The 18147-nt window shown below is 39.0% G+C and overlaps 1 protein-coding gene across 1 annotated transcript in view; it reads left to right on the top strand.

Moving 5' to 3' along the window:
- The window catches only part of EXO1 (exonuclease 1), a 41368-nt gene extending 23966 nt beyond the window's left edge, over positions 1-17402 (top strand). The window contains exons 12-15 of the mRNA XM_023216181.1: positions 4963-5560; positions 9491-9589; positions 12864-13057; positions 16938-17402. Of these exons, the coding sequence (XP_023071949.1) occupies positions 4963-5560; positions 9491-9589; positions 12864-13057; positions 16938-17073 (1027 nt within the window). The 3' untranslated portion in view covers positions 17074-17402. The remainder of the gene's footprint in view (positions 1-4962; positions 5561-9490; positions 9590-12863; positions 13058-16937) is intronic.
- Positions 17403-18147: the final 745 nt, after the last annotated feature.

Below are 18147 nucleotides of genomic sequence, written 5' to 3'. Positions count from 1 at the left end.
TGAGTACAGAGATAAAGGCATGAATACAGTGTTTGGAGGGCATTCGGGGGCATCTAATGCTGGGGCAGTGGTTGGAAAGGGTGAGAGGGAAGGGATGAGTGTTGGGTGTCCCTGCCTAGTTTTAAATGACAGGTGAAACAGGCAAAGACCAGCGCCAAGTGCCTTCCCAGTAGAGTCAAGACGGCTTGAGGAAAGGTGTAAAGATGGGGAGCAGCATGGGGCCCAGGACAACTCCTTGCTGTCCATCAGTGCTGTGATGACCTCTGCCAGAATTCAAACTGGGGAAAGGTGGGTGGTGAGGGGAGCAGAAATAGGCAGGAGACCATTCACTGAAGGCTTGTATGCCAACGTGGGAACTTTAGGTCTTCTTTAGAGGCGATAGAAACATTGAGAGGGTCCCCGGGCATGATGGCTCACACCTATAATCCCAGCACTTTGGGAGGCCGAGGTAGGTGGAGTTTGAGACTATCCTGATGAAATGGTGAAACCCTGTCCTTACTAAAAGTACAAAAATTAGCTGGACGTGGTGGTGTGCACCTGTAGTCCCAGCTACTTGGGAGGCTGAGACACGAGAATTGCTTGAACCCGGGAGGAGGTTGCAGTGAACCATCACGCCACTGCAGTTCAGCCTGGGTGAGACAGAGCAAGACTCTGTCTCCAGAAAAAAAAACAAAAGAAATTTTGAGAGGGTTTTAGTCAGGGGAGGTGGTGTATGATTTGCTCTCTGTTTTAGGTCAGCCATTCTGAGTGCCTGTGAAGAGTGGGTTCAAGAGGGATCAGGTGGACTGTTGCCGTAGTCCCTGGCAGCAATCATGAGATTGTAAAGAGTCAGTTTAATTTGTGGATTAGGAATTTAGAACCAGAGTCAGGCTCCCTGGATTTGAATCCTGTTGTGTTCATTATAAGATGTGTGACTTGACAAGTTAACTTCTGGGCACTTCAGTTTTCTCCTTTTAAAAATGGGGGCTAACAATTATGACAGCCTTAGGACCAATGAGAGGAGTAAATGAGTTACTCTCAGCAGTGCACCTAAGGCAGTGCCTTACAGGTAGATGATAAACGTATAGTAAGTAACTCTTATTATGTTGACTTTAGATGGTGGTGCCACAACATGAAAAAGGAAATATAAGTGTCAGAAGTGATCTAGGCATGATAGAGTAACACTAAGAGAGAAAAGTTACCAGCTGCTGTATTCCACTAGAAGACTTCAAATGAGTAGTCTTTGTTTTTCAAGTTTTTTATTTTTTATTTTTATTTTTATTTGAGATGGAATTCCACTCTTGTCGCTCAGGCTGGAGTACAGTGGCGCCATCTTGGTTCACTGCAACCTCCACCTTCCAAGTTCAAGCAATTATCCTGACTCAGCCTCCTGAGTAGCTGGGACTACAGGCACCCGCCACCACGCCCAGCCAATTTTTATGTTTTTAGAAGAAACAGGGTTTCACCATTTTGGCCAGGCTGATCTTGAACTCCTGACCTCAAGTGGTCCACACACCTCGGCCTCACAAAGTGCTGGGATTACAGGTATGAGTCACCACACCCTGCCCTGTTTTTCAAGTTTAATAGATCAGGCAGCAGTCAGCTCTGTCTAACCATGATGATGGGAGATGAGCATGAAGGAATGAACCACTGGTAGTTTCTTAGTCTCACCTCAGGTGATGTTTCCAACCCTTCTCCCATGGAGTCTTCTCAAGGAAATAGTTGCAATACAATATGATTAAATAGTAGTTTTGATTCTTCTTTTGCTACTCACCCTCATTAAAGGTGCTTGTTAACAGTGGAATGATGAAAAATTGGCCACAAAAATGGAAAAGTGTTCTAGATAATATGCACTGATTGGGCCAGCCACAGTGGCTCACACCTGTAATCCCAGCACTTTGGGAGGCCGAGGTGGGCGGATCATGAGGTCAGGAGATCGAGACCATCCCGGCTAACATGGTAAAACCCCGTCTCTACTAAAAATACAAAAAATTAGCCAGGCGTGGTGGCGGGCGCCTGTAGTCCCAGCTATTTGGGAGGCTGAGGCAGGAGAATCGCTTGAACCCGGGAGGCAGAGGTTGCAGTGAGCCGAGATCACACCACTGCACTCCAGCCTGGGCCACAGAGCGAGACTTCGTCTCATAAGAAAAAAAAAAGCAAAACACACTAATTAAAAACGTCTAGAAAGTTGACTTCTCTCACTCGGAACAATTTTTCTAACTTGGTTTTGTTTTTCCGCTGGGGTAAGAGTAGAGTTTCCCTGTGCTGCTGCTTCACGTTGAGCTCTTCTTTGGAGACAACGAATGAGAATGTTTGTGTGTCTCTACAGGGCTTGCCTATTTAGTCATTGTAGAAACTTAAGGAAATCTTCTAGTTTGAGACTGTACATGGCTGCTTTATGTAGTTTAGATGTTTCACTAGCAACCTGTTCAGAGGGTGCATTAAGAGATACCTAGAGAAATAATTTTTTTTCTCTATCAGCTTTCTGTGAGAAATAATTATCAGGAGTAAGTCAGTCTTTGATGCATCATTTGATGGCTTACGTTGTATAGCAACATTTAATAATGACTAGATAGGACTAGGCTCACACCTATAATCTCAGCACTTTGGGAGGACAAGGAGGATAGATCACCGGAGGTCAGGAGTTTGAGACCAGCCTGGCCAACATAGTGAAACCTCATCTCTACTAAGTATACAAAAATTAGCTGGGCGTAGTGGCAGGCGCCTGTAATCCCAGTTTCTCTGGGGGCTGAGGCAGGAGAAATGCTTGAACCCAGGAGGAGGAGGTTGCAGAGAGTTGAGGTCGCACCCCTGCACTCCAGCCTGGGTGACGGAGCGAGACTCCATCTCAAAAAAAAATTTTTTTTTAATTAACTGGATATTATTAAATTAGTTTTCAAAGTTAATTTTCAAAGTAATTTTGCATGTTTTTCTATTTCTCACAAAAATATTATGAGATACACAGGATTGATGCTATCTTCACTATTTGGGGTTAAGAGACTGAGGCTCTGAGTTAAGCATTCTCAAGGTTGTATAGTTAGTAGTGGTGGTAGGAAAATTCCTAGTCACAGTTGATACAATGGATTGGAGGCAGCATACAATCCAGTAGGCCTGGATTTGAATTCTCACTCTGTCATCTTTTTAGTTGAGTCATCTTTCACACACTGTTCACCTCCCTGAGCCTATTTCTTCATAAAAAATGGATGATTATATACATGAGTCTGTTGTGAAGGTAAATAGAAACTCTGCATATCAAGCACCTGGCATAATGCCTAGTCATTAACATATGTGCAAGCATTACCACTCCTCTCTTTTTAATAGAATGCAACTAAAAGGAGATACCAAACATGTAAAACGTTGTCACCAATTTGCCTGCATTTTGGAAGCCTGTTTTAAGTCTTTATTATTTTTATTTTGTAGGTAGTTATCACAGAAACATGCCCGTTTTATCTTTCGAGATCTGGAAATACAAGTCAATTAAGTAACAGTATAGGCCAGTTGGGAGGAAGGTTCTGAGTTTTAATTCCGTTTGTTGCTAGCCAATTAATTTTATAACCCTGGCATTGTCACTATCACTTCTCTTTACCTGGGAAATGATATGTGGAAGAATAGTTGGGCATCACAGGAATTACTGTTGATTTAAAAATGGATTTGCAGTCCTATCTAGGAGCTCATGTTTTCTGCTTACTGCAAAGCCTTGTAAGAGCTTTTCTTCCGTATACTGCTTCCTGCCCCCTCCCCATACAACTAATCTAGGGATTTGGTGAAAGGATAGAAAGGATTTTTACTCTCTAGCATTTACTAAATATTCTGTTCATTATCTTGGATTTGAACTAATGCTTACTAAGGAGGTAAATTCTGTTTAAGTTTTATGTTTTATCTGATCATGTACACTAGGATATTTTTTTAAACCTAAAAACTCTTCTTGCCTCCTCAATAATACTGATCTTTCATTTTTATTGGAATTTTTTTTTTCAAAGCTGCTATGCTAAATAAGTGATACCTCTTTAGTAATATAGAGTTTAATGATTGATTTGAAAGAAAGTCTTAACCTGTATATTTAAAAGAGTGCAGAAGTTTATAGGGTATATAACATGCTGCTAGATTAGTATACTATTACAAGTTCCCAGATGGTATAATGCTAGGAGCAAAGCTAAGATGAAGGGTAAATAGCTAATTTCTTTAATTTTGCTTCCTACAAAATATGAGAGAATAGCTGTAAATTGTCCTTTTGGTTGCATATTTCTACATCTGTTCATATGTTTGACCATCTTTTAGCCCCATCCTAGGTACTGTGGAAGATACAAAGACGTGGGAAGTACCTGCCCTCAAAGAGTTTATCTTCTATTTGAGAGTCCATAAGTTTAGGAAAAGAACAGCTATATGATGATTAGGCATAAATAAAGTACAGAAGTTCCAAGTACATGTGTATATAGAAGACTGCTTTTAGAAAGTCCTCTCTAGACCGGGCGCTGTGGCTTACGCCTGTAATCCAAACACTTTGGGAGGCCGAGGTGGGTGGATCACCTGAGATTGGGAGTTTGAGACCAGCCTGACCGACATGGAGAAACCCGTCTCTACTAAAATGCAAAATTAGCCCGTGTGGTGGCACGAGCCTGTGCCATCCCAGCTACTCAGGAGGCTGAGGCAGGAGAATCACTTGAACTCGGGAGGTGGAGGTTGCAGTGAGCCGAGATCGTGCCACTGCACTCCAGGCTGGTGACAGAGAGAGACTCCGTCTCAAAAAAAAAAAAGTCCTGTCTAAAAATTCATTGCATAAATAGAATTCTAAATGTGTGAATGTTGGCATAATCAAAATTTGAATTTTGACTAAAATTTAAGATTTTTTATGCCTTTATGAAATTATGTATTTATGAGACTGTTTTCAAAAAGAAACTAATTATTCCATTTTGAATCTTGACACCCCTTGAGAAAACTCTAAAATACTTATACTTATTGTTTCTATTCCTTTTTTCCGGTTAGGTTTTTTTGCAGTTCTCTAGATTCTATTGACTGTGTGTCAAACAAAGTGAGCAGCCAGCCTCTGGATGAAACTTCTGTCACAGATAAAGAGAACAATCTGCATGAATCAGAGTCTGGAGACGAAGAAGGCAAGAGGCTGGTTGACACAAATGTACCACATAATTCAAGTGATGACATACCGAATAATCATATTCCAAGTGATCATATTCCAGACAAGGCAACAGTGTTTACAGATGAAGAGTCCTACTCTTTTAAGAGCAGCAAATTCACAAGGACCATTTCACCACCCACTTTGGGAACGCTAAGAAGTTGTTTTAGTTGGACTGGAGGTCTTGGAGATTTTTCAAGAACGCCGAGCCCCTCTCCAAGCACAGCATTGCAGCAATTCCGAAGAAAAAGCGATTCCCCCACCTCCCTGCCTGAGATTAGTATGTCTGACGTGTCTCAGTTAAAGAGCGAGGAGTCCAGTGATGATGAGGCTCATCCCTTACGAGAAGGGGCGTGTTCTTCACAGTCCCAGGAAAGTGGAGAATTCTCACTGCAGAGTTCAAATGCATCCAAGCTTTCTCAGTGCTCTAGTAAGGACTCCGATTCAGAGGTAAGTCAAATCCTGAAGGCTTCGTTTTCACATTTATATGTAAGAAGAAATAGATTGTTACTGAAATCATTGAGGAAATTTTTCCTACATGTAAATGACGAGCTATATTAATTTTTTTCATTCTCACTTCTACTGTGCAGAAAGTTCACATTTTATTCATTTGAAGGCCTTCTCTGTATTTTCACATTTTAAACTCCAATACATGTAAATTAACTCTGTGTATTTCCTGAATCACTGTGTTCCACTGGTGGGTATCTCAAGGTGTGTGCCACAGTTAAAACCTAGGCAGAGTGATAATCTGTGAAATGAAAAATTATTATCAGTTTGTTTAAATCCTTAATATGCTCTTGAATTCAGATAACATTTAAGACCTTATAAGGGGCCAAGTGTGATGGCTTATGCCTGTAATCCCAGCACTTTGGGAGGCCGAGGTGAGCGGATCACTTGAGGTACGAGTTTGAGACCAGCCTGGCCAGCATGCTGAAATCCTGTCTCTACTGAAAATACAGAAATATTAGGCAGGCATGGTGATGGGCGCCTGTGATCCCAGCTATTCGGGAGGCTGAGGCAGGATAATCGCTTGAACCTGGGAGGCGGAGGTTGCAGTGAGCCGAGATTGAGCCACTGCACTCCAGCCTGGGGGACAGAGCCAGACTGTCTCAAAAAAGAAAAAGAAAAAAAAAAAAGACAGAGACCTTATAAGGAAGTGGCCCTGTTAATGCAATGTATCCATCTTAAGTTTTAGTACTTCAGAAATGGATTTTCATTTACTCTTCTTATTCCTGCTAAACACCTTATGACAAGACAAAACAGTAATACAAGTGATTTTGTAATTCTGTTTTAAATTAATAAAAGCATCCTAACCAGTTTTTTCTTCTATTAATATATAATATATCTTGTATTCTGACGTAAAATCAAAACTCCAAATAAGTACAGTCGTGTGTTACTTAACTATGTGTTCTGAGACATGCATTGTTAGGTGATCTGATTTGGTCGTTGTACATCATAGAGTGAACGTACACAAACCTAGATGGTCTACCCTACTACACACCTAGGCTAGATGCTAAAGCCTTATTGCTCTGAGGCTACAACCTGTACAGCACGTTATGGAAGTGAACATTGTAGGCAACTATAACACAATGGTAAGTATTTGTGTGTCATACATAGAAAGTTATAGTGAAAATACTGACTATGCAATCCAAATATGCAGACCACCGAATACATGGTCTGCTGTTGAATGAAACATCGTTACACAGTACGTGACTGTACTGCTCGTAAGATCCAGTGATATATTTTTAAATGACATGTTGGCAGTAGCTTTTTTTAAACCTGAATTATCTCAGATTAACCAATATAACATTCCTTCTTTATCTTTATGAACTATAGTAACTGACCAAGTTGTAGGAACAATTATAACCATGGTAATATTTGACAGAGTTTTGATACCTGATAATTCCAAATATTGAACAGCATCCAATAAATCAGTATAGCTTTTATTTATTAAAGAAGAAAATATTTTATTCAAGTTCCCAAAGGAAAGTAGAGATACACTGGACTGAAATTGAAGAAAAAAGCCAAATTAAAATGTGTAAATAAGCTGTTTTCATTTGGAGAAAGCTGAAATGTATTCATATATTTGAACCCAAAATCTGTCCCCTGTGCCTTTTTTTACTTCTTTTTTTTCCCCCCAAATCGGGCAGCCTCCTGAGCCAGAGTAGGCTCAGAGACTTCCTTCTTATGTTTTTTTTTTTTGTTGTTGTTGTTTTGCGACAGAGTCTCGCTGTGTCGCCCAGGCTGGAGTACAGTGGCACAGTCTCGGTTCACTGCAACCTCCGCCTCCTGGGTTCAAGTGATTCTCCTGTCTCAGCCTCCTGAATATTTGGGATTATACGTGTACACCACCACGCCTGGCTAATTTTTGTTTTTTTGGTAGAGATGGAGTTTCACCATATTGGTCAGGCTGGTCTCGAACTCCTGACCTCAGGTGATCCACCCCCACCTCAGCCTCCCAAAATACTGGGATTACAGGCGTGAGCCACCTCACTCGGCCCTTCTTACGTTTTTAAGAGGCTGCCGAGCCATACCCTTGGCCGCCTTGGAGGCTTCTGCTTTTCTTTTCCCTTTCTTTTGCTTTGCCTTCAGTTAGTCCATCCTGAGTACTGTGCATACTAGACTAGAAGAGTGTTTCTTTTACTATGAACCTCCATCTTTATCTCTTCTTTGTCATTTCTACTTCGTACTGCATCTTCTCTTACTGCCACTTGGGTACCACAGCATTGGCTGTCTTGAACATCTTTCATAAAAACATCACTGTTAATTTGTGAGGATATTAAGTCTGCTGAGTTCCTTTGGGGTTATCTTTTTTATATTTCCAGCATGCATCTTACTGTTTCATTTACTTTGGAAGCGTTTAGCCAGGTTTTCCTGGGAAGCCCTATCAGCTCCCGCTGTAGGCTGGTCATACTAATAGAATTCCTCATTTTGTCTTCCGGGCTAACCTTTTTTAATATACTAATGGTTATAGAAATATGAATCCTCCTCCCCTAGCCACACCCCCCCGAAAATTAACAAACTAACCAAAACTAGGAATCATTCATTAAGTCATCTCTTTTGCTGCCAGATGTAGTAAACTCTTATTAGAATAAATAGTTGATTCTCAAAGAATTTGATGCTGACAGTTAACGTAAAATGATATAATCTTTCTTTGATTCAGAAATGTTTCAGAAAGCTGTGATGCCCTTGGGGCATCATTTTGAATATCAGTTTTTATCCTACAGTTCAGAAGAAAATGCTCCAATATTAGAGCCTTCTGTTGGTAGTTCACTGTGAAAAGCAACAATCATAGATTCTGTGTTGAGTTCCTTGACCGTATTTGAGGTTGAAGTCATCTTAGGACCTTCCTTGTGATCTTCAGGAAATGATTTAGCCCAGAGTCACAATACTGTTAGCTATGAGCAAGGAATGTTAGGGTTTCTGTAAGGTATAACACAAGTTAATGGGGTGCTTTTCACTATTGGGTTTTTTTATTGCCCTTTGTTTTTTGTTTTTTGTTTTTTTGAGTCTGTTCTGTTGCATAGACTGGATTGCAGAGGTACGATCTCAGCTCATGCAACCTCCACCTTGGGCGTTCAAGCGATTTTCCCCACCTCAGCCTCCCAAGTAGCTGAGACAACAGGCATGTGCCACCATGCCCAGCTAATTTTTGTATTTTTAGTAGGGACAGGATTTCACCATGTTGGCCAGACTGGTCTCGAACTCCTGACCTCAAGTGATCTGCCCACCCACCTTGGCCTCCCAAAGTACTGGGATTACAGGCATGAGCCTCCACACCTGGTCTCATTGTCCTCTTTTATTTGACTTTCATGGGAATGCAGATTATAAGAGAACTCTCCATCTATAGAAAAGTCTTATCTGATAGAAAATTGGGGGCAGAGGGTAGGTCTGAAAGTCATCACTAAAGATGAAGTGCATTTAATACAATACAACTCCACTTTAAAGTGGATACCTTTTTTTTCTCTTTAAAGTTAAACATGTTACTTGATTAAAAGAAAGGATGGAGCTGCACCTGTTCAACTTATTTTAGCTAGTAAGATGAAAACTGTTAACCACACATGTGTAACTCAACATTTTTACAGTAGGAGACTCGTGTTTTATCTGACTCTGCATTTTTACATCCTCTTCTAACAGTTCATAAAATACTTTAATTTTAAATAGATATTTTATATAATTGACCTCTCCAGCTGAAACACCTTGCTAGCTTCTTCAATGAAATTGGCAAACATCATCCTTTCCATATTAGATTCATTTTCTTTTATTAACTCTCTCCCATGTTCTTATTTATTTTCCATTTTGTTGAATATTGGTTTGTTGTCATAAAAATTCTATAGTAAAAATATAATTTTATTTTATTTTTTGATCTGGGGACTCAAGGAATCTGATTGCAATATTAAGTTACTTGACAGTCAAAGTGACCAGACCTCCAAGCTACGTTTATCTCATTTCTCAAAAGACACACCTCTAAGGAACAAGGTAAAACATTTATTTAATTTTTTTTTTAATTTCAGAAGCAGTGTATGCTTACAACTATAAAATGAGAAATACAAGCAGAATTAAAAATTGAAATACCTGTAGTCTCTCATTTATATAAAAATGTCTGCTTTAAAACTTCATGTTTGACTGTAGGTGTTTAAGCTATGTAACTTATTTTCTCTTGCAGTGTGTATGAAAGATCATTTTCCATGTACTTTTAGTCATTAATGTGATGACTTTATAATATGCAGTTGTATGGGTTTGGCCAATCCGCTTATTTTTGTCATTTACCCTAAATTCTTTTGCTCTAGCAAATAATACTGCAACCAAGATCTTGTGGATAAATATTTGAGGACATATTCTTGATTAGTTTGTAAGGATTCATTCCATGGAGTGGTGTTACTGGTCCCAAGGCATGTATGATTTAGCATTGATACATAGTCCCAAGGCGTGTGTGATTTAGCATTGATACATACTGCCAAAAGGCTGCCTAGAAACTGTGTACCCGTGGTTTTTTAAATCCAAATATGTAAATATTTGTGTTACTACATAGTAAAGCATATTTTATATATTAAGCACAAATTAAAGCATATTTTATGTATTAAGTGTTCTTGTTCATCAGTATAAAAACACTATTTCCTAACTTAAAAGATGGATAAAGGTCATAAACAGGTCACAAAAGGAAAAGTACCAATGGTTGATTAATAGATGTTTAACCTCATTTGTTTAACCATATGTTTAACCTTATTAGTAATCAAATAGTGCAAATTAAAATAATTAAATCATTTCTTGCCTCTTCATATTTCCAAAAAATGTTTTTAATTATACTCATTTTTTATGAGAGTATAGAATCACATATTTTAAAAGATAAGTATAGGTCTGCCATTTCTAGAAAAAAAATTGAAAGAGTTCAAATAATTTAAACTAGTAAGTGCATTCTAGAACTTTAGCCTAAGGAAACATTGAGAATTTAAATACAAGAATACTTAATACTGCATTGGTTATAATAGTGAAAAATTGGAAATAATCTAAATAACAATAAGGGAGTGAATTATTAAATAATCTTTGGTTTTAGCTCTTAGTGGTAGAAATACAGGTGAACTTTTTTCTGTTCTTTTTCTTGTATTTTTCTACCATGAGCAGATATTATGTTTCTAGTACCATAAAAACTTTTTAAAATTGTAATACAGGCCCTGCTTATCCATTTGAAAGAAGATGTCCGTCTCACACAATATAAATATAAATTCTACCGTAGTCAATATGGGTTGCTATAACAGAATACCAGAAACTGGATTTGCTTAAATGATAAATATTTATTTCTCACAGTTCTAAAGGCTGGGAAGTCCCAGGTCTAGGCACCAGCAGATTTGGTGTCTGGTGAGAGCCCACTTCCTGGTTTGTAGACAGATGCCTTCTTGCTGTGTCCTTATATGGTAGAGGGAGAGAACATCTCTTTTGTACCTCTTCTTATAAGGGCACTAATCTCATTTCTGAGGGCTCCACTCTCATGATCTAATCACCTCTCAAAAATCCCACCATCACATTAGGAGTTAAGCGTTAGGACTTCAACATGAATGTGGGGGGCACACAACGTTCAGTCCATAGCAAATTCCAATACAGTAAAGATACAAATATAAAATATGTAAATATGAGATTATTTTTTAAATTTTTGAGCAAGAAGGCTTTTGCAGTCATATCTACTAACTTGAAAAGACATTCATTATTAGTGAAAAGGAAAAATATGTTAATAATATGTATAGTGGTGTTTTGTTTAAATACTTTAAAATATTCATGTGCACATTTGCATGTTTGTGGTATCATATTAAGAAGTCTGGAAAGATACATGCAGAATAATTTACAATGATGGATATGACTGGAGATGTAGGAAGTACTTTTCCAAAAGGAGTTATGTCTAGATAGTAAAACATCGTATTATTATTATTCTCAGAGGTTTGCCTTGTCAGGGATGTGAGTACCACTTCTGTTTTGGTGACCCTCCGGGTGAGCTCTCCCGTCTAATACCTAAAATCAAACTCGCGCCTTTTACCTCTATTTCTTCTCAGAATGTGTTTTATCTATTAAATAAAATTATGTTATCTGCCACTTAGTTTCAAAATCCTAAGGTTGTCCTTTTTCTTCATAACTGTCAGTTTGATCCTTCTACAGCAGCTGGAGAAAAACAACCAAACATTGATACCTCTCCAAATTCTAACGTTTATTTCTTTGTCTTCTTTTTTTCTCCCCATCACCAACACATATTTAAGGATTTCATCTTTACTGTGTGAAACTTTAACTTTTTCATTCTTTATACACACACTGCCAGATTCGTATTGTAAACCTTTTTTAATAGACCTCATTCTTACTATCCTGAGAAGCAATAACAAAACTTCATTGTCTCCATTCTGTTCACAGGGTAAAAATCAACCCTTAGTAGAAACAGCCTAAATGTCAATAGAGGTTTGTTTAAGTAAGTTATGGCATACATATACAATGGAAGAACAGGCAACCTATTCAAAATAAAATTCTATTTCCTGTGAACTGAAAAAAATCTCTAAGATACATCATTAAGTGGAATCAAGATACATTAAGTGAGAAAAATGAAGTGTACAACAGCATGTATTATGCTGCCAGTTTGTGTGTATGTGTGTGTGTGTGTGTGTGTGTGTGTGTGTGCGCGCGTGCGTGAGTCTGGATGCACAGGAAGCTGGGAGCAGCAATTGCCTCTGGAAAGGGAGGCAGTGAGAGAGATTCATTTTTTTCTCTGTTCCTTTACAAAAGAGAGAACTTTTAAATTTTATGCCAGGTTTGCTGTTACCTGTTAAAATAATTCATGATGACTTCTGTAATAGACGTTTATAAATAGCACATTTTTACCATTGCTTATGGTTTATTTTGCTCTTACGTATAAAGAATAGTTTGACTGGTCGCAGTAGCTCACACCTGTAATCTCAGCACTTTGGGAGGCCGAGGTGGGTGGATCACGAGGTCAGGAGATCAAGACCATCCTGGCTAACACAGGGAAACCCCGTCTCTTCTAAAAATATAAAATATTAGCCGGGCATGGTGGCAGGCGCCTGTAGTCCCAGCTACTCAGGAGACTGAGGCAAAAGAATGGCGTGAATCCGGGAATTGGAGGTTGCAGTGAGCTGAGATCGCGCCACTGCACTCCAGACCGGGTGACAGAGCGACACTCCGTCTCAATAAATAAGAATAGTTTGAAATTAAAGTTAGTTGATTTAACAGAATGGTCTTAAAATGGGTGTTTAATCTTCAGGTTCCTGGGTTATATAAGTCAATTTCTGCAGACTCTCTTTCTACAACCAAGATCAAACCTCTCGGACCTGCCAGAGCCAGTGGGCTGAGCAAGAAGCCAGCAAGCATCCAGAAGAGAAAGCATCATAATGCCGAGAACAAGCCGGGATTACAGATCAAACTCAATGAGCTCTGGAAAAACTTTGGATTTAAAAAGTGAGTTGCCTTATTTCTTATTCTGAAACAAGATAAACTGTTATTTTCTGTAATTTCCATCCCTTTCTCCCAACTCTTTCTAGTTTCATATGAGTCAATTTTTGTTTCTCTCACTATAAAATAATTATTTTTCTCTCTTCCCTTTAACTGATTCTTTATACTTAATTTCAATTTCTATACCTTCTTTTCATAAAAAGGCGGCAAACTAAAAAAACCAGTTTTCAGTCTGGTTTTGGGGTCTCTGATGTTAAGCAAATTGCTTTCCTAGGCCTTAAGTCTCTTGCCTTCCTTTTTTTATCTCTCAGGATGGTAAAGAGAAAAAAATTTTATTCTATTTTATTTTATTTTGAGACGGAGTTTCGCTCTTGTTACCCAGACTGGAATGCAATGGTGCGATCTCTGCTCACTGCAACCTCCGCCTCCCAAGTAGCTGGGATTACAGGCGTGTGCCACCATGCCCGGCCAATTTTGTATTTTTAGTAGACACGGGGTTTCTCCATGTTGGTCAGGCTGGTCTCGAACTCCCAACCTCAGGTGATCCGCCCGCCTTGGCCTCCCAAAGTGCTGGGATTACAGGCGTGAGCCACTGCACCTGGCCGAAAATAAGATTTTAAAGAAGGGGCAGAAGTACAGTGCTATATCATACTTCTCTAATTTATCAATCTTAAAATGGAGAGACTCATTGAGTTTATATGATGAATTTGCCAGATTTGCAGGCCAGCACTGTTTTAAAAGAATTCATCTTCTATATAGTTAAATTTTTGTTAACCATAATACTTCCGTTAGACCACAAAATTAGCCGCAGAGTAGCATTACCTTATAGCTATTTTCTCGTTCTCAATAAAAGAAATGTGCTAAGTTTAATAAAAGGTTTTTTTTCAATTATATGGAATGATAGGATTAAACCTTACCTAATAGAAATATCGTCATAGATGAGGTGGTATGAGTAGGAAACACTTTGTAAATAAGTAAGAGCTGGACAATCGTTTCTTATTTTCCATTGTGCAAAGTCTAGGATTAAACCATATGACAGCAGTTTTCAAACGTTTTGTTTTCAGGAATGCTTTATACCCTTAAAAATTATTAAAGGCCCCAAAACACTTTGGTTTATGTAGGTTATATTTGTCAACACTTACCTATCATAGAAATTGAAGTGAACATTTAAAAATATTAATTTTAAAATAACGATAAGCCTATTACATATGAATGTAGAGAGTACCTTTAAAAAATAAATAGCTATATTTTCCAAATCCCCCTAAAAGGTGAGAAAAGTGGCATGGTTTTACATTTCGTTTTGCAAATCTTTACTGCCTGGCTTAATAGAACTCAGCTGGATTCTTATATCTGCTTCCACATTTGATCTGTTATGATTTGGTGTTTTGGTTGAGTATATAAGGAAATAGACATATCTGTAGTTAGAAAATATATATTTTGATAGCCCTTTTAGATAATGGTAAATTTTCTTCTCTGCTGTTATGTCTAAATTCAACAACTTGTAGTTTCTTAAGGTTAGTTGTAGTGTAGAATATGAAACCATATCAACTGACTTTTTGTGCTCTGTGTCATATTACAGTCCACTGGTGTATCTTTCGTCTGTTGCCTAGGGTGGAATGGCACAATCCTGGCTCACTGTACCCTCGACCTCCCGAGCTCAAGCAGTCCTCCTGCCTCAGCCTCCTGAGTAGCTGGGACTACAGGTGTATGCCACCACCCCCAGTTAATTATTTCATTTTTTTATAGCAGGTGTGAGCCACTTTGCCTGGCCTACACTGGTGCACTTTTAATGCATCCTTTACATGTCACATCATGAGTTGGTCATTTGGAAACTATTGGTTCACTGAGATGTACTTCCAAATATTGATATATTTTATTATACAGTATAAGAAAAAAGTCACAATCAACAAAGCCTTTAACATTGGAAAACCGTTGTGTGGCAGATATGTTTTCCAAAATTTTAATTTTTATTTGAAAGCTTGAATTTTATCATTAGCAACAAATACTGTTATTTATTTTTCTTTAAAGTAACAGACTCTCTTTGTTCATTTTGTTTGTTTGTTTGTTTGTTTGTTTTGAGACAGAGTCTCTCTGTGTCACCCAGGCTGGAGTTCAGTGGCACAATCTCAGTTCACTGCAGCCTCCGCCTCCTGAGTTCAAGTGATTCACCTGTCTCAGCCTCCCAAGTAACTGGGATTACAGGCACCTGCCACCATGCCCTGCTAATTTTTTATTTTTTGTAGAGATCAGGTTTCGCTGTGTTGGCCAGGCTGGTTTCGAACTCCTCACCTCAGGTAATCCACCTGCTTGAGCCTCCCAAAGTGCTGGGATTACAGACATGAGCCAGCACGCCTGGCCCCTTTTTGTTCATTTTAGAGAAGTCCTGAATGACCTTAGTGTCACATGCTTTCACTTGAGATAAACTATCATACTTCTATACACAATAGAAGTGTTTTGTTTGTGCTTTCCATTTTGCCACAGAATATTAAAAAGCATACCAAAAAATTAGCCGAGCGTGGTGGCATGTGCCTATAGTCCCAGCTTCTCAGGAGGCTGAAGTGGCAGAATTGCTTGAGCCCAGGAGGTGGAGGTTGCAGTGAGCTGAGATTGCGGCACTGCACTCCAGCCAGAGTGCAACAGAACGAGACCCTGTCTCAAAAAAATTTTTTTTAAAAATTTGAAGTATACCAAAGGGTTGAGATTTAATGAAATTAGTGATTTTTACTGCTTCCATCAAGAACATTTTTGAGACTTTTCTTTAACTGCAAGTGCACGGAGGTGGAGAATACAAATAGTCGTGGTATGACTTGTACGGTGTGATGCCACCGTCTTGATTCACACTGAGTTGTCAGCAGTTTCACTCAGTTCTGCTTTAGCAACATCCATGCAAGTGTCAGCACAGTGGAAAGGAGGAACAAAGTCTGAATATTGTAAGAATAGTTTTGATCTTGGAAACCTGTTGAAAGGATCTTGGGACTCTCCAGGGGTCATGGAACATGCTTTGAAAACTGTTGCTAGAGAGAAATTAAGGGTGCAACAGTATTCTTAAATGCCTTTGAGAAAAAAAGACTTACTGGTATTTAATTTTTGTTGACAGGAGATAGAATTACCTGTAGTATCTTCATAACAGGATTAATTTTTATAGATAGCTTCCTTCCAGAAAAGAAAAAAGAAAAAACAACTGAGAGGGGAATAAAAGATAGGGCTTAGGCCGCACACGGTGGCTCACGCCTGTAATCCCAGCACTTTGGGAGGCTGAGGCAGCCTGATCACTTGAGGTCAGGAGTTTGAGACCAGCCTGACCAGCATGGTGAAACCCCATCTGTAGTAAAAATACAAAAATCAGCCAGACGTGGTGGTGCAGGCCTGTAGTTCCAGCTACTCGGGATGAGGCAAGATAATCGCTTGAACCCGGGAGGTGGAGGTTGCAGTGAGCCAAGATCGTGCCACTGCACTCCAGCCTGGGTGACAGAGCAAGACTGTCTTAAAAAAGAAAAAAAAAAAAAAAAAGGTAGGGCTTCACCAGGGCTTAACCATTTGTTCCTGCTTCACTTATATTGGTTCTTAACCATACTTGAGAAGGGCACTAAGGAGAAAAGAATTAAAGTATTGGAATCATTCTGCCTTAGCTAATATATCGAGTGGTGCCCCAGCACCTACACTGAATGGTGATTTTGAAAGCAAGAAGAGGCACTAAGAAGTGAGACTCAGAAAGTATGGGGAGTGCTCACAGGAGAAGCTGATTGTGTTATATAATGAACTGAAGGAGATTATACAGTAAACGGTCTTATCCTCTTCATATCCCTCTATTTTGTCCAGGTAGAATATTTCTTCTCTCATAATCAGTACCCTAAAAATACCAAATTTATTTTATTCTATTTTGCAGAGATTCCGAAAAGCTTCCTTCTTGTAAGAAACCCCTGTCCCCAGTCAGAGATAACATCCAACTAACTCCAGAAGCGGAAGAGGATATATTTAACAAACCTGAATGTGTGCGTGTTCAAAGAGCGATATTCCAGTAAATGTAGACTGCTGCAATGCTTTTGCCTGCAAGAGAATCTAATCAATTTGAAGTCCCTGTTTGGGAATGAGACACTTATCAGCCTGAAGAATTTTTTTTCATTCTGTGCCATTTTAAAAATAGAATACATTTTGTATATTAACTTTATAATTGGGTTGTGGTTTTTTTGCTCAGCTTTTTATATTTTTATAAGAAGCTAAATAGAAGAATAATTGTATCTCTGACAAGTTTTTGGAAGTTTTAATGTTAGTTGGGAAAATCCCCTGGGGTTTATAAAAATGTACTCTAAATATTTCTGTAATGTTGTCAAGTAGAAAGATAGTAAATGGAATCACTGTTTCTCCAGGCTTTAAAGTTTTCCGGCCGGGCGCGGTGGCTCAAGCCTGTAATCCCAGCACTTTGGGAGGCCGAGACGGGCGGATCACGAGGTCAGGAGATCGAGACCATCCTGGCTAACCCGGTGAAACCCCGTCTCTACTAAAAAATACAAAAAAACTAGCCAGGCGAGGTGGCGGGCGCCTGTAGTCCCAGCTACTCTGGAGGCTGAGGCAGGAGAATGGCGGGAACCCGGGAGACGGAGCTTGCAGTGAGCTGAGATCTGGCCACTGCACTCCAGCCTGGGCGACAGAGCGAGACTCCGTCTCAAAAATAAATAAATAAATAAAAAATAAAGTTTTCCACTTGCCTTTCCCATCTGTCCTTCAGGGTTGAATTGAAAATAAAGTTGAGATGGGAGGGGTAATTGGAAGAGTTAAAGATCATTACACAAATGAGACATTGCTCTCTTATCCCTGAAAGTTTTGATTGGATTATAGGTTGACACTGAAGGAAAATTTTCAGCATCATATGAAAGGAAGTACTTCTTATATCATTAATATTTTTAAACTTCAAAATAGCCTCAGTTTTAATAAATATTTTTTGAAGTGTGGGCTGAAGTTTCCTTAACATATATTTAAAACTAGTCCCCTGAACACTGCATAAGATAATAAATCTGCAAGGTCTGTGACACGTACTCTGCAAAGAAATGGGCAGATGCATGGAAAGAGAACCAGCTGCGAACTGAGGATCTGAAGTG

Source organism: Piliocolobus tephrosceles, chromosome 1, assembly GCF_002776525.5.
Source record: "Piliocolobus tephrosceles isolate RC106 chromosome 1, ASM277652v3, whole genome shotgun sequence".
Taxonomy (NCBI): Eukaryota; Metazoa; Chordata; class Mammalia; order Primates; family Cercopithecidae; genus Piliocolobus; species Piliocolobus tephrosceles.
Note: the sequence above shows the minus strand (reverse complement) of the source record. Positions and strands in the feature narration are given on the sequence as shown.